General features: G+C 44.7%; 1 protein-coding gene across 5 annotated transcripts in view; it reads left to right on the top strand.

Moving 5' to 3' along the window:
• LOC119975708 (cytoplasmic protein NCK1-like) overlaps positions 1–20754 on the top strand; it is a 260412-nt gene extending 239658 nt beyond the window's left edge. For all 5 annotated transcript variants that reach the window (XM_038815519.1, XM_038815518.1, XM_038815520.1 and 2 more), the window contains 2 exons: positions 17440–18152; positions 18643–20754. In XM_038815519.1, coding sequence (XP_038671447.1) covers positions 17440–18152; positions 18643–18837 — 908 coding nt within the window. In that variant the 3' untranslated portion in view covers positions 18838–20754. The remainder of the gene's footprint in view (positions 1–17439; positions 18153–18642) is intronic.
• The last annotated feature ends 267 nt before the right edge of the window (positions 20755–21021 follow it).

Consider the following 21021-nt stretch of genomic DNA (forward strand, 5'->3'; position numbering starts at 1 on the left):
CCTCCGCCCATTTCTTCCACTCCTCCGGTGCACCGCCGGCCGCCATTTTGATTTTCTTCCCCCGCTTTTTTTGGGGAGCTGCTGCCGTTTTTCTTGCCGCTCCGCTCCGGGTACCGACCATAAAATCGGTCTAGTTCTCCTCAGGGGACCTTCCCCCACCGGGATTCGTTTTTTCAGCGCCGTTGGGGCCCTCCAATTGGCCCAAAAACACCTTTGTTGCAGGAGCTTCCAAATGTGCGGCTTAGCTAGTCATAGCCGCAACCGGAAGTCCCAGCTTTGCATATTCAAGATTACATTGACTATTTAGAGGGTATAATGTTTTCTTTCTGATGCGAAAGGTCCTACAGAAGCTAGATAAAGATTTTAGTTTGAAGTTGTTTCATTTAAAGTTGTACTGTTTCAGGGACACAACTACAATACTAAAAGAGTAATAGTGAGGAATCTCAAATTTTTGACAGCATTTTAACTGTGGTCTTTCTACAGTTTCATTGTCGTTTCCACCAGCTTTCTTCCCCCCGATAGACTCCATCTTAATATTAATTTCGTCATTGGTCTTCAAACTTTCAAACGATCAAAATGATTTCCAAGTGTGTGCGTTATAGGGCTTAGAATTCAATGTGTAATCTGGGAATTAACAAGGCAGTATTGCCGACTTACAGGTTGGAAGAGGATCACTATTCAGAAACCAAAATGCACAATACATTTGTTTTCATATTGCAAGTAATTGATCTGTTTGTAACCAAAGCAACTAAAAGGAATTGCAAGTTCCCAGTAGAGATTGAGGTAAGTTCCTGAAGCTTCTGTATAGCACCATAATTAATTCTTTCCATTTGTTTTTGATGATGTGATCAAAATTACTTAAATGTTGCAGACCTAGGGCAGAATTTTACTCTGGGCAGGTTCTGGGGGGTAATGTGAAATTTCAAGGACAGGATTCCCTTTGGGTTCCCACCCGCCTCAACCTGTTAGTGATTTTATGCTGGGATGGGAAGCCCACACTTACCCAAATTAAGGTCCTTGAGGCTGCCTCAGTGGTTTGGCTGGCAGGCAGATGAGAGCTCAGGGAGAGAAATGAGAAAATAGAATAATCTTTTTTTATTCAGTTTGGTGGGTCGGGGTAGGAGGGTGATTTCTTCCATCCGATGCCCCTTTCCCGGCATAAGGCTCGGTGACTTCCTTCTTACACCTCCCCTACCCAACAGCCTATCCCCCAAGACCCCAATCGCCTACCTCATTCCCTATCCCCCTGCCACTGCCCACCCAGACCCAGGAATTCATGTCAGGCAGCTCCCTGCAGTACCTCTTCTGGCCACTTCAGCACTCTTACTGGAGGGACTGGGTTGGCTAGTAGCTCTCCAAGGTGAGTCGTCCTCCCAAGTGAAGGGTGATAGTCCCACCTTATGCCAGTCAATGCTCATTAGAGCTTAACATGGCATCGGGTTTGCAGGAGTCGGTGATTCCCTGACACTTTGGAAGGCGGGGGCCAAGATTCCACCAGCCGAAAAATGCAAGCCCTGAGCCCTAAATTACTTTTAGAAGTTGCTTTAATCACAGATTCCATCTGTGAACTGTTAAATTTGACAAACTGTATTAGGAATTGTGCATTGACATTTGGATATTTTTCTAGTCAAAAGGAAGGTTCGGTAAAGCTATTTGAGCTTCATCTAATTGTCACTTCAGAAATGTAAAATTTAATTTTGCTTTTAGATATGTTATTTGTAATTCAAAAGGGCCTCACCCAATAGTAATATCATTGCCATTCAGTCATTCCCACATACACTTTTGAGAAGCTCAACTGTGTTTTATTTTTGTGTCCTGTGCATCAAGACCTGGGCAGTTTTCTAAACTCAATGCTGAGTTGAGTGCAGGGCAGGAATAAAATGTAATTATTGCCATGCATTGCCCTCTCAGTGGGAGACCTTTTGACACTGTCATAGGGGGTGAGAGTCCCAACAGATGAAGATGGGCATTGAAAGAAACCGTCCCTGAGAACAATTATTACTCCAACAATATTCCACATCCGATTGCTACAGTATTTTGAGAAGGAACATGGGATTGAGCTAATGGCTGTGTTCATAAGGAACGGCAGATGCGCGGAACTTTATGGAAATTTTATTGTTGAGTTAAGCAAAGTTTACAAGTGTTCTTTTGGGCCGTCATTCTACATGATTCTTGCAAGCACACACCTGAACAATCTTGCATAGTTGTGTGCATTTCAATAGCATTAAGTAGTCAAGATTAATAGCTGGAATAGTTCTTAAATGTGCTGGGCCACTGAGTAGAAGATTAATGAATTTGGGGACAAATAATTTGGCATTAAGTCGCCCAATGCTCCTCCAGGATTTCCTCATTATGAGGAGCTATAGATGTGATTTGATTTTTTTTTGATAGCTTTAAAGCCTTGTTTGGGTGAAGTTCCTTGACATCAGGGTCTCCTGAGCCCTCATCCAAATGATCTGGAATATATGGAAATTTTGATGAAAAGTGGCGGCAAGCTATTTGACTGCGGGGAACATTGTCGTCTGCAGTGTACTCCTCCACTATCCCCATACAGGTGCTTCTAGCCTGAGTCTCTGGATAGTGATTGAAAGCAGCAGCTTAGTTTGATTTTCCCTATTCCTAATGTTACCCGTTGGCAGCAAGTGAAGTCCATTTCTGCTGCCTTGAGTAAGACCTAACTGTACATACCAAGAATCCAATCTGTTTCCTGTATTGCATGGTTCAGCTATTCACAAGCAAAAGCAACTCGGCCATAAGGAAAGTAGTGTGATGTTTATATAAATCATATGTGCGGAGACTTATTTATATACACTGCAGACATGTGTGCACCATAAGTAGAATATATAGGATCTACAGAATCGGGATAAATGAACTATTGCTGTTTGGATTGTGATAGTGCAATTGTTCGGATTCTCAAGCGGTACCACTGGGAAATAAAAAAATTTAGCTCAAAGTTTACAACTTCAGTATCTTGCAGTGTATTTTGCCTGTTTTCTTTGAATTCACACATGGTAACTCTTTGGTTTGTGCTAGTTTTGACAAAAGAGAGAATTTGAATGTTTTGAGATTTCTGACTCAGTTTAAACAGATTGTTAATTAGAGACCAACATTCCAAATTGAACATCTGTTTGCATTAAAAAAAATGTAATAACAGAACATGGAACTTGAAACTATTGTTTCAGAAAGCTAAACATTTGATGTGGAACTTTCAACTCATGCATGCCCCAAGCTATTCTGAGTCATTCAATCCAGTATGTCTCGGGGTGTATCCTCAATTGCTGCAATAATCTTGCAACCCATCCAAATCTCAAGTTTTCTATTATAGATGCTGTAGAAAAAATGTTATATTCAACTGGGTTGAAAAAGTTATTTTTTCAAATATGCAGAATAAGGGTCTCAACTGTAACTTGTGTTGGAGAATCGGATGTGTTTGAAATCTGAAATGCGATTCCAATGTTATTTGTGAAGTAACAGTTTTGACCAAATGATGAAGTACAGAAATACTTGTGATAAAAACAAGGAAAAATTGTCACTTCTTTAAAGAAAAAAGCAGCTGAGGTATGTAAACGGAGCTGCAGCAGGTAAATTCTGCTAGTATGAGCATGCATATGTTCTAGATGCTGTTTTAACAAGAGGGACAAGGCAGGCACTTCAAATTATGTTTTATCGTAGTTACGGGAATTTTATTTATGATGAATAAGAGGAAAGCTTGAAGTCATTCTGAATAATCTGACAAATCAGAATATGCTAAAAAAAATCAAATTGCTTTCCTGAGATTAGCTTTGTTTTGTTGCCATAGCAGCAGACTGGTGAGCAGGTTAAATGTTTTGTTTGTTTCTGTGGAAAGCTTTTATGTAACTGATGGAATCCCCCCCCCCCCCCCCCCCCCCCCCCACTCCTAAACAAACTGTGGCGCAAGATGAGAATTCTACTGCTGGCTTTATATAACACCAACAGAGAGCGGTATTATTGTATGCCCGATTTAAATAAAATCACAAACAGACATCCCAGTAGATATGCTGGAGTGTTGGAAGCCTAACTACAGGCCTGAGTATTGATAGTAATTTCTGTAACATGGGTTTTTAGACATTTTCTAACAAATATTTAGCTCAGTGGGCTAGACAGCTGGTTTGTGATGCAGAACAAGGCCAGCAGCGCGGGTTCAATTCCTGTACCAGCTGAGAATTCTAAATTCTCCCTCTGTGTACCCGAACAGGCGCCGGAATGTGGCGACTAGGGGCTTTTCACAGTAACTTCATTGCAGTGTTAATGTAAGCCTACTTGTGATGATAAAGATTATTATTATATTATTAAATATGTTTTGACATTCTCAACTAGATTGAAGAAAGTGGGAAATGTGTATAGAAGAAGAGAGGTCCTTTTTTGCATTGCATTGAATGGGTTAACTACGATTGACAATGGCTGGTTTATCTTTTTTTTAATGTATTCCTGCTAATTTTCCCCATTGACATTTCTGCTATTTATTCTGCAAACATTAGCTAAATGGCTGTTATTTATATTTGAGTCTTGGTGAAGGTGACCGCACCTCATTTGTGAGTAACATACTGCACTGGGCCACTTCTAGGTTTTTATTCTTGTTATTCAAGGCTTATGTGGCAATTTTTCTGCACCTTCCGAGATTGACTGACCATTGATGCTCTTGATCACTATGGCTCAGTTAGTTAGTTGCTGGTGAACTTGTTGAACCATTAGAAACTTTTGTTCAACTTCTAAGAGCGCGATCCAACGGCCATGCTGCGCCAGAAAAGCAGCACACCGTGGTGCAGCGTGGCCGATGAATGCAGGGAGACCCCACTCCCGCAATCTACCAGACACGCAATGCCTCACGAGATCCACCGAGACTTCGAGACATTGCGGTGTAAATCTGCCATTGTGGGCGGGATCACTTTTTGGCAAAGCTGCACATTGGAGCGCAACAGTTGGTCTGATTCTAATGTGCAGATATCCGAGGTACCTGAGGCTTTCGGATACATCCCCTTCGCCCCGGAGACTTTTGGTGAGCGCTGTTTAGCACTGGCCCCCACAAATGGGGACCAGACGGAACGGCACTGGTGAGGGTCTCCCAAGCGACCGGAGGCCCCAATTGGGATGCCCTTTGGGTAGATTGGCGCCCAGGCACTGCTGGTGACACCTGGGTACCCTAGCATTGCCAGCTGGCATGGACACTGCCTGTTTGGCACTGCCAGGGTGTTTGCACGTCGAAGATTGGGACGGGGGTGCCCTGCGTTTGTGTTGGGGGAGTGCCGGGACCCTCCCATAGTGCATTCGGGTGGGGAGGGGGGAGGTCATAGAATTTTTCATAGAATTTACAGTGCAGAAGGAGGCCATTCGGCCCATCGAGTCTACACCGGCTCTTGGAAAGAGCACCCTACCCAACCCCACACCTCCACCCTATCCCCATAACCCAGTAACCCTACCCAACACTGAAGGAAATTGTGGACACCAAGGGCAATCCACCTAATCTGCACATCTTTGGACTGTGAGAGGAAACCCACGCACACACAGGGCGAATGTGCAGACTCCACACAGACAGTGACCCAAGCCAGGAATCGAGCCTGGGACCCTGGAGCTGTGAAGCAATTGTGCTAACCACTATGCTACCGCGTTGCCCTGGTCGGGGGCATCTGACATCGGGATGACATTTTAAAATGGCGTGCTAATGGCGTCTCGATCTCTCGCTACCCTGGGATGTTCCAGTGAGCAGAGCTCCCCACTGTACAAAGCTGGGCTATGTGCAGCCTGTGTGCAACTGTGCTTTTCCCGTTCAGGCCCGTTGTACAATGCGAGACGCGTTGAATAGCCATGTGTTTCTCGACACTGCAGGCGTCAGGAAACTTGCAGCTAAACGCGCTCACTAGGGAACATTGTTCCCTTTTGGGAGGATCGCTCCCTAAAAGGTATGCATATATTGCAACTTGTTTTCCAGGCAGGAATGCTGCAGGTGCAGAAGGCAACTTTAAAGGAAGGCGCTAAAGAAACTCTGGGAAAGATATGTGTTATGATGGGAGGCTGTGCTCCTTGTAGCACTAGCGGTGTAAAGATTTGGCAGAAAAATGGTTTCAGACCTTCACAGGTTAATAAATAACAAGTTGTACACTCCTGGATTCAGACACTATTGAAAAGGTTATTGCACTCTAGACACCCTTTCTGCACCCAGAAATGGAAAGACCCGAGAAGATCTAGCAGAAATGTTAGTAACCGGGACTTCCGGTTTCGACTATGCGGAGCTACGTCGCACGTTCAGCAGCTCCTGCCAGAAACGGACTTTTGAGCTCTTTTTAGGGCCCCCAACGGCATTTGTTCGGCGATTCCCAGAGTTGGAAGGTGACAGCAATATTTCCCCAGCACTGTATGGATTGGACCAGGAGTGGAGCGGTGAAGAAAGTAGATTTGGAACGGCGAAAAGTGCGAGGGAGGAAAACCAAGGTGGCGGCAGGTGGAGACCAGGCAGCGTGGGCGCAATGGTCGCAGGAGCAGCAGGAGTTTCTCCAGCGCTGCTTCACGGAGCTGAAGGCAGAGCTGTTGGAGCCGATGAAGGCTTCGATTGACAAGCTGCTCGTGACCCAGAAGGCGATCCGGGAGGTGTGGCAAAAGGCCTCAGAGAACGAGGATGAGATCTTGGGCCTGGCGGTGAAGGTAGAGGCGCACGAGGCGCTGCATAAGAAATGGCAGGCAAAGTTCGAGGACGTGGAGAATCGGTCGAGGAGGAAGAACTTGCGGATCTTGGGTCTCCCGGAGGGGTCGGATGTCAGAGCATATGTGGTCATGATGCTGAAAACACTGATGGGCGCGGGGGCCTTCCCGGGGCCTCTGGAGCTGGAGGGGGCCCATTGAGTCCTGGTGAGGAGGCCCAAGCCCAACGAGCCGCCGCGGGCGGTGCTGGTGTGGTTGCACGGCTTCGTGGACAGGGAGTGTGTCCTAAGGTGGGCAAAGAAAGAGTGGAGCAGCAGGTGGGAGAATGCAGAGGTCCGGATATACCAGGACTGGAGCGCGAAGGTGGCCAAGAAGAGGACCGGGTCCAATCAGGCTAATGCGACGCTGCATCGGAAGGGGGTGAAATTTGGAATGTTGCAGCCGGCGCGACTGTGGGTCACCTTCAAGGACCGCCACCACTACTTCGGGACGCCGGAGGAGGCGTGGACCTTTATCCAGGCTGAAAAGTTGGACTCGGATTGAGGGTCAGTGGCGAGGGGATTGTTTTTCGGGGGGATGTTCTGTTCTGTTGGGTAATGCTTTTTCTTTTTTTTTTTTTGGTTTGTAGTGGGGGTTTGGTGAGAGTGTGGGCGTCGGTGGTTGGGAGAGGGGGCCCCGTTGGGGGGGAAGGGAGAGGGGAGGCCCCAGGTGAGGGAACTGGGATTAGGCCATGAAAGGGAGCTGTGCCAGAGGGGGCGGGGCCAGCTTCGTGGAAAGTGCGGGCTTTTTCCCGTGCTAGAGGAGGTTGGGGGCGAGGTCGGGGGAAGGGTGGTGCCGGAGGAGCGCCCGCTGATGGACAGGAGGGGGGAGGGGGGAGGGGGGAGGGGAGATTCTCACACTGGGGGGTCGATGGAGTGGTGGGAGCGGCTGGGATCAAGGGGGAGCTGGAGTCTGTAGAGAGAGTCGTGGCGGGGGTCTGCCTCTGGGGGGAACGGAGAGTGCGGGAGGCTGGGAGGCGCGGGCACGTGGCTGGCCTCGAAAAGGATGATTGCTCATCGGCCGGGGGGGGAAAGAAGAAGAGAACGGGACGAGTTTTGGACCACTCTAGGACGGGTAGGAGACCAGCGGCAGCCAAGTTGCTGAGGGGGTTTATGGACCATATGGGAGGAGTGGACCCATGGAGGTTTGTCAGGCCGGGGGCTAGGGAATTCTCATTCTTTTCCCACGTCCATAGAGCCTACTCCCAGATTGACTTTTACGTGATGAGCAGGGCGCTGATTCTGAGGGTGGAGGACACGAAGTATTCGGCCATAGCCATCTCTGACCATGCCCCGCACTGGGTGGACCTCGAGCTTGGGGAGGAGAGGGACCAGTGCCCGCAGTGGCGCCTGGAGATGGGGTTCGTGGCGGATGAAGAGGCTAGCGGGCGGATCTGGGGGTGCATTGAAAGATACCTAGAGGTCAACGATAATGGGGTGCAGGTAGGGGTGGTCTGGGAGGCGCTGAAGGTGGTGATCAGGGGAGAGCTAATCTCCATTAGGGCCAACAAGGAGGGGAAGGAGAGGAGAGCGAGGGAGAGGCTGGTGGAGGAGATGGCAAGGGTAGATAGGAGGTACGCAGAGGTCCCCGAGGAGGGACTACTCAAGGAGCGACGAAGCCTCCAGGCCGAGTTCGACCTGTTGACTACCAAGAAGACGGAGGTACAGTGGAGGAAGGTGCAAGGGGCGGTGTATGAACACGGAGAGAAGGCTAGCCGGATGCTGGCACACCAGCTTCGGAAGCGGGAGGCAGCGAGGGAGATCGGGGGAGTTAGAGATAAAGGGGGGAACAAGGTGCGGAGTGCGGTGGGAATAAATGGGGTATTTAGAGACTTTTATGAGGGGCTGTATAGGTCGGAGCCCCCGACAGAGGAGGGGGAGGGGGGGGGACGCGTCGGTTTCTGGACCGGCTGAGGTTCCCAAGGGGCAGGTGGCAGGGCTTGGGGCACCGGTAGGGCTGGAGGAACTGGCTAGGGGGCTGGGCAGTATGCAGGCGGAGAAGGCACCGGGGCCAGATGGATTCCCAGTAGAATTTTGCAGGAAGTATATGGACCTGCTGGGCTCAGTACTAGTGAGGACTTTCAATGAGGCGAGGGAGGGGTGTCCTACCCCCGACGATGTCTAGGGCGCTGATCTTGATGCGGGACAAGGATCCCTTACAGTGCGGGTCGCATAGGCCAATCTTGCTCCTCAATGTGGATGCGGAACTGTTAGCGAAGGTGTTGGCTACTAGAATTGAGGACTGTGTCCCGGGGGTCATCCACGAGGACCAGACGGGTTTCGTGAAAGGAAGGCAGCTAAACACCAATGTGCGGAGGCTCCTAAATGTAATCATGATGCCGGCAGTGGAGGCGGAGGCGGAGATAGTGGCGGTTATGGATGCGGAGAAGGCCTTTGATAGGATGGAGTGGGGGTACCTCTGGGAGGTATTGAGGAGGTTCGGGGAGGGGTTCGTCAGTTGGGTTAGGTTACTATACGAAGCCCCGGTGGCGAGTGTGGCCACGAATCGGAGGAGGTCGGAATATTTGCGGCTGTACCGGGGGACGAGGCAGGGGTGCCCCCTATCCCCCCTGCTATTTGCATTGGCAATTGAGCCTTTGGCGATGGCTTTGAGGGAGTCCAGGAACTGGAGGGGGTGGTGCGGGGGGGTGGGGGGGGGGGGGGGGGGGGGGGGGGGGGGGGGGGGGGGTTGGAGGAACACCGGGTATCGCTGTATGCCGACGATCTGTTATTGTATGTGGCGGACCCGGTGGGGGGGATGCCGGAGGTGATGCGGATCCTCGGTGAGTTTGGGGACTTCTCCGGGTATAAGCTCAACATGGGGAAGAGCAAGTTGTTCGTGGTACACCCAGGGGGCCAGGAAAGGGGGATAGATGAGCTTCCGCTGAAAAGGGCGGAAAGGAGTTTTAGGATTCAAATGGCCAGAAGCTGGGGGTGCCCTACACAAGCTCAACTTGACGAGGCTGGTGGAGCAAATGGAGGAGGTTTAAAAGGTGGGATATGCTGCCGCTCTCCCTGGCGGGTAGGGTGCAGTTGGTGAAGATGACGGTGCTCCCGAGGTTCCTTTTTATATTCCAGTGCCTCCACATCCAGATCCCTAAGGTCTTTTTTAAGCGGGTCAGCAGGAGCATTATGGAGTTTGTATGGGCGAAGAAGATGAGAAGGGTGTTTCTGGAGCAGAGCAGGGACAGAGGAGGGCTAGCGTTGCCTAATCTATGCGGATACTACTGGGCTGCTAATGTGGCGATGATACGCAAGTGGTAATGGAGGGGGGGGGGGGCGGCGTGAAAGAGGCTGGAGATGGCGTCCTGTATGGGCACGTGCCTGAGAGCGCTGGTGACGGCACTGCTGCCGCTCCCGCCGCCAAGGTATACCACGGGTCCAGTGGTGGTGGCGGCCCTCAAAATTTGGAGGCAATGGAGACGCCACAGGGGGGAAGTAGAGGCTTCGGTGTGGTCCCCGATCCGAGAGAACCATCGGTTTGACCCGGGGAGAATGGATGGGGGGTTTCTGAGCTGGCACAGGGCAGGTATTAGAAGAATGGGGGACCTGTTTATAGACGGGAAGTTCGCGAGCCTTGGGGTGTTGGAGGAAAAATTCGGGCTCCCCCTGGAAATGCCTTCAGGTACATGCAGGTAAGGGCGTTTGTAAGACGGCAGGTGAGGGCATTCCCGATGTTGCCAACACGCAGGATCCAGGATAGAGTGCTCTCGGGGGCGTGGGTTGGAAAGGGCAAGGTCTCGGCGATCTACCAGGAGATGCAGGAGGAGGAGGAGGCCTCGGTGGAGGAGCTAAAAGGTAAATGGGAGGAGGAGCTTGGGGAGGAGATGGACAAGGGTACGTGGGCGGACGCCCTGGGTAGGGTAAATTCTTCCTCCTCTTGCGCCAGACTTAGCCTGATACAATTTAAGGTTGTGCACAGGGCCCACATGACTGGGGCAAGGCTGAGTCGTTTTTTTTGGGGGTAGAGGGCAGGTGTGTGAGATGTTCGGGGAGCCCGTCAAACCACGCCCATATGTTCTAGGCGTGCCCAGTGCTTGATGGTTCTGGATGGGCGTTGCGAGGACGGTGTCGAAGGTGGTGAACACCCGGGTTAAGCCGAGCTGGGGGCTCGCAATATTTGGGGTATCGGATGAGCTGGGAGTGCAGGAGGTGAAAGAGGCCGTTATTCTGGCCTTTGCGTCCCTGGTAGCCCGGTGGAGGATTCTGTTGCAGTGGAAGGATGCGAGGCCCCCAAGTGTGAAAGCCTGGATCAGCGACATGGCAGGGTTTATTAAATTAGGGAAGGTAAAATTTGCCTTAAGAGGATCCGTGCAAAGGATCAGGCGGTGGCTAGACTTTCTAGCGGAGCGTTAGGGGATGGTCAGCAACAGCAGCAACCGGGGGGGAGGGGGGGTATTTTGTGTTCACTATTGTATTTATTATTGTTTATCGTTTCATGGGGGGCATATAGTCTGGGGGAATGTGTGATGTAGCTATAATCTGTTTATTTATGCGTTTTTTTGTTGTTTCTCTTATTTTTGTAAGGGGAGGGTTTTGTTGTTGAAAATATGTGAAAAACTTTGAATAAAAATTATTTAAAAAAAAGAAATGTTAGTAACCTGGAAAATCTATCATACAAATTCCACTTTGTAAACATCAGTTCTTTTATATTGGGCGTGAAGGTTGACCCAAAAATATTCAAACAAAGTTATAAATATCAGAAATATCATTAAATGCAGTGGTTGCCAATAGGTGATTATGCAGAGTAGGGTGCATTGCCAGGAATACTGATCTATGTGAAGGTTTGCTTGAAAACATGGTTTAACGCTAGTGTACAACTTGGAGCACTGTCACAAGGGATGAGCTGTGCTGCACAATTGACCATGCTTTGTCACTAGTTGCATGTAATCCATGGGCTGTGGAGCTTTGGAAATGGTCCTTTAGGTGTCATACAAGGCAGTGTGTCAGGCTGTTTGACAACAAAACATGTATTAAAGCAAGGAAATGGGTTAGTTCAGTAAATATAATTAGAGAATGTGCAAATGCAATTATTCAGGGAAGGGGACAGCACAAGATCAATTTTTGTTCCGTTTCTGCGATTGTAGGATCTTTGGGTTTTGTGCCTATCGAATCAATTGGCCCTGGACCATACGATATGAGAGTAACCTGAATCTAATTTATGCACCAACTTGCATGTCATTTTTTTATCGTGTGCAATCTTCAACCTGATTGCTAACATGATATAAAAATAAAGTAAGTAAATAATGTTGCCATAGAGAAGACGAGTCTTCATGCCAGTACGGGAATTGAACTTGCACTGTTGGCCTCGCTCTGCATTACGAACCAGCTGTCCAGCCAACTGAGCTAAACCATGTTGTTAAAGCATAAACCTGCTGACTCCCGAGCAGTCTAACTAGTTACAGTGGTTTAAATATTTCTCTGTTTTGGAAATTATCACAAATAGGCACCTTTTGAAGTGTGATCTTGCGCGTGCTGTGAATGGAATGCTATGTGCCTCCGGGCCAATGTTCCTCATTGATTTGGAGATTTGATTCAAACGAGTAAACTGAGGAATTACGGACTGTCATTGTGTATGCTGGCCTTGGTAGATTTTTGAAATCTGGGAGTGAAATTCTTTCATGAGTTTTATTTTATAGCATATCTTCACAATGTAATTTCCTTTTGGGAATCAGGAGAGGGGGTGCAAGGATTCTGTGCTGATTATCAACCTTTAATGAGCAAGTTTCTTTTGAACAGATCCCTGATCTATCCCCAATAGGCAAGTAAACAAGTTCTTCATCAATTATGTCTTCCAGGCAAATGGGGTGAACTAAAATTCTTTGATCATCAGATTAATCCCATCGACAGTGTGTTTGTTTTCAAAGAGACATCTGGCAAAGATTGGGAGATAATGAGAATAGGTAAAATAGATAGTTGAAGGAAAGGCGAATCAAGGAATATGCAAACAGGACAGAGACTATTGGAGCTGTGCAGGTCTTAATTCAAGAATGGTGCAAATGCAAATTGTGTACTACATAATTCCATCTGTAAAGGGGTAGATAATGTAATGTCCCAAGGTGCTTCACAAGAGCATTCTAAAACTAAACATGACACCAGGCCACATAAGGAAATGTTGGAGCAGATGACCCACCGCTTGACCAATAGGGAGGTGGAGAGGTGTGGGCAGAGAATTCCAGAGTTGAGTGCCCAGACAACTGAAGGCACAGCCACCAATGATGGACCAACTCATTGTGAATCACAAGAGGCCAGAATTAGAAGAGCACAGGTATCTTAGCTAGGATTGGAGGAGATAAGGAGGGAAAGAACATAGAACATTACAGCGCAGTACAGGCCCTTTGGCCCACGATGTTGCACCGTCCTGTGAAACCCTTCTAAAGTCTGCAACACTATTCCCTTATCGTCCATATGCCTATCAAATGACCATTTGAATGCGTTTAGTGTTGGCGAGTCCACTACTGTTGCAGGCAGGGCATTCCACGCCCTTACTACTCTCTGAGTAAAGAACCTACCTCTGACATCTGTCCTATATCTATCTCCCCTCAATTTAAAGCTATGTCCCCTCGTGCTGGACATCACCATCCGAGGAAAAAGGCTCTCGATGTCCACCCTATCTAATCCTCTGATCATCTTGTATGCCTCAATTAAGTCCCCTCTTAACCTAGTGTCGTCAGGAGTCAATGTAGGTCAGCAAGCACAGTGGATTGGGGAATGGGGAACTTTCCACTCTAGCAATAGGTTTTTGGATGACTTCAAGTTTATGTAGCATAATGTGGGAGACCAACTAGGCATACTTTGGAATAGCTGAGTCTAGAGGTGGCAAAGGTAAGAGTGAGGATTTCAACAGCTGGTGAGCTGAGATGGGCGATGTTATGGAGGTGAAAATAGGCAGTCTTGATGATCGCATGAAGGAGGTTGAAAGCTCAACCCGAGGTCAAATACAACACCAGATTGGCTTTGTCTCCGACTGTTGCCAGGGACAGGGTGGGGTTGGTAGTTATGGAACAAATTTGTATTGGGAGCAAAATCAATTACTTCAGTCATTCCAATATTTAATTTTAACCATTGGCAGCGGTGCCTTCAGTTGCATAGGCCCCAAGCCCTGGAATACCCTTTCTACACTTCTTTGACTCTCTACCTCGCTTTTGTTCCTTAAGAAATTCCAACACACTTAACTCTTTGATAAAGCTTGTATCGTCTCATACTGTCTCCTTATGTGATTTGGTGTTCTACTTTGTTTGATAATGCTCATGTGACGAGCCTTGGGGCATTTTATTATATTAAATGCACTATATAAAAGTTGTTAATGAAGTAGAGATTATTGGTATTCATTGTATTGAATGCAACTTGGCTCATCAATGGAACTGTGGACCACGTGCCCCTCACCTCCTGTCATGCCCATTGGAAACTTCAATGCTGGCACTCTCTTTCAGCTGTCTGAAAATGGAGTTACACAAGCAAAGGACCAGCGACTGACAAAAATAAACCTTTGGAATTGTGCCTTTCCCACATATTTGTATTGTGGAACCTGAGCTAGGTTTGCTTCCTTGTCCTGTAATAAAGAAAGCTAGAGGAAGAATGAGGTGAAGCAGAAAAGGAGAATGAAAAATAATCCAAAAAGGAAAGGTGCAAAGTAACAGTAAATGAATTAGCCCCTTCAACCCCAGTAATTTTGATGCGGAGTAGATAGTTGAGTTTATTGCTGACTTTGGGCGCAATCTTCCCAATGAAGTCCCCAAGCGAGTGCGTTTACATGTTTCCTGGTACTCGCAGTGCCGAGAAGCAAATGCCATTCAACATGACTCGCTTTGAAAAAATCCCCAACCTTCCCGGCTCAATTGGAAAAAATGCCAATTTGGCACCCTGACAATAGATACAAACGGCAGTCTCAGTCCATCCAACTCGTGCTCTCTGATGGATTTCTTGCTTTCAGGCCTCTTCTCTCAGCGCACCCATTCAAATAATTCTCATCCGTAGTCTCTTTTCCATTTTCCCCAAACCTCCTCCCTTCATCATTGTCTTATTTATATTTTAGTTTGTGTCTGGGCAGTGCAATGTGTCTCTTTTTGTTTTGATTGGACAATTTTCTGTGCTCTGTGGTAGCTTCTTTTATTCAGTAACTGCCCAAATATTTAGAAATGTGGGATCATTTTCTGATCTTTTAAGTTCCACTGAAGGGTGAAGCCATTGTATTGAATGAAAATAGAACCAAAGTTCCTTGTTATGCCATGCAAGTATAAAGGATTTTGTTTTCGAGGCCAGCCAGGAGGAGAGTAGCTGGTTGCCAGGAGATGGAGCCTACAGCAGCTAACGCTTTCCGTAAACTCAAATTTCAGTATGTTGGCAAATTGAGCAGTGTTAAAATTGAGAATTAGGTTAATATACATGGCATATATCTACTTCCTGTTTTATTCCGTATCAATATCATGAAAGATTTGTATTCTGAGCTGCACCAGTTGTTGGTTTGTTGCTACAACAGTCAATCATTAAATAACAAAGGAATCAATCTATTTGTGACAGATAATAGAACTGTTAACAGAATTGTTAACCAAATAGAACTGTTAACCAAAGACTATCACAGCAAATGTATTTAAAAATGAAAAGAGAGTTTTCAAAGACACTTCAGTGCTACTGGCTGGTTATTTGAAACCATGGAGATGCAAAGTTGATTTTCCTCTTCCACATCACAATTGAGTGGTGAACTTTAAAATGAAATAGATGGAAAAGTTTGAGCAGTTTATGTCTGATTTTATGATAAGGGTTTACACCCCAGCACTGAAGGGGGCAAACCGACTCTGATGTTAAACCAGACGGCTACATTTCAAGGTGAACTGCATTTTCAGTTTTGAGGATTCTGATTTTCAAAAGAGTATTAGAATTTTAAAGCTATGCAAAAGGAGGATTTGATCTTTATAATTCCTTTTGATCAGTATTGGCCAACAGAAACAAACAATCTTTACAGCATGTATTTATCAACAGGCTTCCATCTGATTGGCACTGGTCCAGTATTTCTGCTTGCGTCCACTTGTGTGGCTACTAAAAGAATTTACAGGTATATAGCATCTCTCAAGACTGCAAGACAGACCCACAAACCTTTACGTCAATTACTTCATTTTGACGTGTAGTCACAATTATTTTGTAATCACTTGTAGAGAACTAGGTCCCACTGTGATAAATCTGCTTTGGTGATGGTTGATGTGAATAAAAGTTGGCCACAACTACTTTACACTTTTGTTTCTTTAGCACAGTAGGATTTAAAGTACTCATCCAAAGGTCAGTCCCTCTAACATTGTAACAAATTCCCAGTAGTGCACTGTCAGTCCAGATGAAGTGTTCAGTCCTTGGGTCCAATTCATCACGTCTGCCTGTGAGACAAGGATTATGTAGTAAAGCTAATGATACAAGACTGGACTTATAAAATTATACCCATCTTAGTTGTGACTTGAAGAAAGATTATTTATTGACGACAAAACTATGATTGTTCAATTGTATAACCATGTCAGAATTGCCGAGATTCACTTTTTTACTCCTTAAACACAAATGTGCATGACCAAGTTGCTGCCCTTAAGTAACAGATACCCACTAAACATGATAGAAAAAGTTGTGGCTTGTCCATTTCAATGCAATTATATTTTATTGGGATGGTAAATCTTAACTATTGCCAAACAACTTCTATGGCAATGAAAATTAACACGTGTGGGGTCTCATTCTCATTCAATCATATTTTAATTATTGTCAGAAGTATTAAATAAGGCTTATTTTTCTTTACTTCAGTTTATTTATGTTAATCTCCCCTTTATTACCCTGTCTTTATTTTGCTCTCTGAGCACGATTTGGCATTGAATGAAATATTTCACTTTACATCCATGGTTTACACCTAGCCTGCTCATTATCAATTCCTCAGTTTGGTTGGTGAAACACACAGTTGCTCGCCAATTCATACAGGTCCCAGATCCCCTGTTGAGGGTACTGTGTTGTTTGCCTATTAGTACCATAAGTTCCAGTGCAAAATTCCACACAGTCTATTGCCAAGTGTTACTGTAATGAACACCCGCCATTCATTTACTGCTGAAAGCTGATTTGTAGTGCTAGTTCATGTTGAGGCACTGATGATTTTTGCTGAAGTTGTTTCAAGCATATCAGTGGTGCTATAGTTAAAATATTTGACTATGGTATGTAGCAGAACCGAGTCTGATGTTCTCATGCATGCACTACTCGGGATGCTTGTAGGATAAGGAGCGCTGACCTTTATAAATCAAAAATCAAACTGCTGCCACATCCTCTTCTACTCTCCTAAATTCAGGAACTTAGCAACTGATTACTATAATTGATCTCTCCCAATAAGCTGAAGTAACAACTCAAACCAGGATCCTTGCGGATCTGCATAACTTAGGGCAGCAATGCAGTTGGCACATCCGATCTTATCTAGTGATAGCTTGTTTGGAAAATGATTAACGTTATGCAAACTGGCATTGTGCAATGGAACAACTTGATTAATGCAAAGTACAAATGTGCTGCGCAATTAAAAATGTGAGCACTTCCAATTCTCCAGGAGAGATTTTTGAAGCAATCAAGAATCCTGTTTGCATATGGTTATAACTATAGTTTAATGGAACTAATTTATCCCGTGAAATATTGTTCAGTATTGAAATATTGTTCAGTATTGAAATATTGTCCATGTGTGCGCAAAGTGCAGTTGCAAACATGGTTGATATGTGCAATGCAGTAATATGTTCTCTCTTTTAAGGAATTGGAAAAGTGAAACGGAAACCAAGTATTCGTGATACTGCATCCAATGCAGATGTGGATGGTTATGCTGACAATGGAGAACGTCTTTATGATTTGAATGCTCCAGCTTATGTCAAATTTAACTACACAGCAGAGAGAGATGATGAGCTTACGTTGGTTAAAGGAACTAAAGTTACTGTCATGGAAAAATGCAGCGACGGATGGTGGAGGGGTAGTTATAATGGACAAACTGGTTGGTTCCCTTCAAATTACGTTATGGAGGAACCAGAGGGAACCACAATGGAACCTGTGGGCTCATTAACAGAGAGACTAGCAGTTGTGATCAATGCACACAACGCAAAAGTACTTCATGTTGTGCAAGCTCTGTACCCATTCAGTTCTTCAAATGAGGAGGAGCTTAATTTTGAGAAGGGTGAAGTGATGGATGTTGTTGAGAAACCAGAAAATGATCCAGAATGGTGGAAATGTAAGAAAGCTGATGGGCAAGTGGGTCTGGTACCGAAGAACTATGTGAATATTGTACAGACGTCACCACCAGTCATTAGCGTTGGTCCAACACCACCTCGATGTGACTACATAGGCGCAGCAACCACTGGCAGGTTTGCTGGTAGTCCATGGTATTATGGAAAGATTACAAGACATCAGGGAGAAATGGCTCTGAATGAAAGGGGCGTTGATGGAGACTTCATAATTCGAGACAGCGAATCGTCAGTAAGTAATAGATCAGTTATCTTCGAATTTTCAACTAACTTTTTACAGTATTCCAATGTTCCTAATAGGTGGTATGGTAATATTTTACACTTAAATGTCTACACTTAACTTTCTTTAATACGTGCAATCCTTGTGTGTACCATAAGTGAATATAACACTGATATATAAATCTGATTTTTTTTCTCCCCCTACTCTTTTTTTTTTCCCCTACTCAACTTCTGTTATACATAATGTCTTGTTCTTTTCCCGATGAATTTAATCATGGCATCAAAAAGATTTACTGATCATCTTTACAATTTGGGTAGAGAAATGTAGCTTTCTAATGTATAAGGTTGGTGACTACCTATGGGGTTAGAAGTAAGATGTCATTCTTCCTATTGTCCAGTGATACTCCAATGACACATTGTGCAAAACCAGATTGGAGTCAGCACTCGTGTGCATTTTTGGAAAGAAACCTAATCAACCTTTTTATTTTCACTTTTCTTCACAGCCCAATGACTTCTCGGTTTCCTTGAAGGCCCAAAACAAAAACAAACACTTCAAGGTACAGTTGAAACAAGGTCTCTACTGCATTGGACAGCGCAAGTTTGACAGCATGGAAGATTTAGTGGAACATTACAAAAAGGCTCCAATTTTCACAAGCGAGCAGGGAGAGAAATTATTCTTGGTTAAACCATTATCTTAATGTTGATGGGAAGGATCCACTGGATTGTTCTTGCAGGGAAAAAAAAAAGCAATGGAGGCAAGGAAAATCATGATTTTGTTTTCAGACTTACTGGCAATAATGACCTAAACCAACGGATTCACTTTTCATTTTTCAATTTTAAACTACACTTGTGTCCCATTTGCATCGTACATCTGTTTATTTTTGGATAACTCTCTTGTATGTAAAAAAAAATGTTGTGCCTTCTGTTGAGCTGCTCATTGTGAACATACTGCCTACCACTTCCTTCTACACTTGCTCCAATAATCTTGAATCTTTTTATATTTCACTTGCTATATAAATATATATATATGTATTTCACTTATTATGTCTTACTACAGATCTTTGATTATCTCCGTGCTTTAGAACCTTGTTGACTAGCTCGTAATGTGTGAGATGTGAGATTTTATGTATTGTGTATTTGGAATATTCATTTGGCTTTTCTCAATTTGTTCAGTTGTACACAAAGAATATCAATCAACTGCGGTTTAATTTGGTTTGAATTATTTTGGGAGAGGTGCAAATTGCATCAGGATATGTGCTTGAATGTGACATAAAATGTGGACATCCCAGATTTTGCCTTAAAATCTTTCAGACCAAAGGCTGTGCATAATTGCTGTAATGGTTATGTTCAGTTCAATCACACTTTGGTAGGTCCTGCATTGGGGTTGTGACTTCAGTAATATCCTTAAATACAGCCAAAAAAACATTTTAACTCCTAAATCGATAACAACATGACTGCTTTGAATTGTTTTTTTTATGGTTGATTACAAGCTCCACTTCAAAGCTTGTTTTGATCATGGTTCATATTTAGGGGTGCATCATGTATTGTGTTGTTTATCTTGCAATATAGTTGTAAAGAGTATCACCATTTAACAGGTATTCTACAGCCACTGATTGTATCAGAAGTAATTTTTTTCTGTTTTTTCTTTTCAAGCAGCTCCAATTCTATGCCCAGAATTTTGGGCTGTGTAGTTGTCGACCTGGCGTCCATAATGCACCTTTGCTCCTATAATACTGTACAGGCCACTGACTTACTATCATGTACATCCTGAACGATGCAGTGAAACCTTTTTCTTTTATTTTTGGGAAAGGAGGGGCAAGAGAAATAAACCAATGTAGTCGGTTACTCAGACACGAATGTGACGACACATCATTTGTGTACTACAGAAAAGTAGAGTATCAATAGAAAATCTGTGTCTGAGTTATCAGAATTTTGAATGATATTATTTATCTTTTAATTTATACTTAAAAGTCCATCCCATGGTTATCAGATTCATTCAAAAAGGTGGTGTGTATTTTTACTGTTTTTGAGATATCAATTGTACCAGGAATTATACCAGAGGGTCAAGGAGAAAGTTGTTGTACTGTGTCTTGTGTAACTTAAAGACCAGAGATCAGAACCTTGTTGGACGTACAGATTTAAAGAAACTATAAAGCAGCAATGTGCTGACACTAATTTCCTATCCTGCTCTGTGATTGTTTGGTATCAGGAATGTGAAGGGTGAACGATGCTTAATAAGAGTTGTTGGAGCATATTTTTATATATTGAATTTTAGGCAACGTAAGGGTTTCTGAACCCTGGTCTTTTGATGTTTGATATTGTTGTAAACCTATAGAAAAAGTTGTTGAGTATAAAGTGGCGTTTGGAAAGCTTTACTCAAAGCCATTCACGTATTGTTTCTAATCCAATTTTTGTTACTGAAATTGCTTAATCACATGTGTACATCCCTTTTTTTTTCAAATTCAAGGATAACTGTTAAGTATAAAATACTGTGAAGTCAAATTATGTTTTGCTGTTCTTAGTGCAGCAGATGTCCTACATGCTTTTAGAAACTTATAATTTCCTAGTATGGTTGTGTTTAATTATTGCAAAACTCAATAAAGTTTGTAAATCATCTTGTCCTAATTTTATTTTATCGCCACTCTGAGAAGCTTTTCCGGAATTTAAATGTAGCTTTTTAGCTCTATCATTTTATTAATATCATATTGTTGCAGGACAAGAAGACTCGTCCAAACGTTGTTCTGCAGGATGCTGAGTAAAAGCACAGTTAAGTTGATTCCAACTTGTCTAAAGGTGATGTTGACAATGTGAAGTGTAATACTAAACTTCCTTGAACAAGAAGGAAAAACAGGCAACTTTCTTTTCGCAACCTGGTGTCACAT

Source organism: Scyliorhinus canicula, chromosome 13, assembly GCF_902713615.1.
Source record: "Scyliorhinus canicula chromosome 13, sScyCan1.1, whole genome shotgun sequence".
Taxonomy (NCBI): domain Eukaryota; kingdom Metazoa; phylum Chordata; class Chondrichthyes; order Carcharhiniformes; family Scyliorhinidae; genus Scyliorhinus; species Scyliorhinus canicula.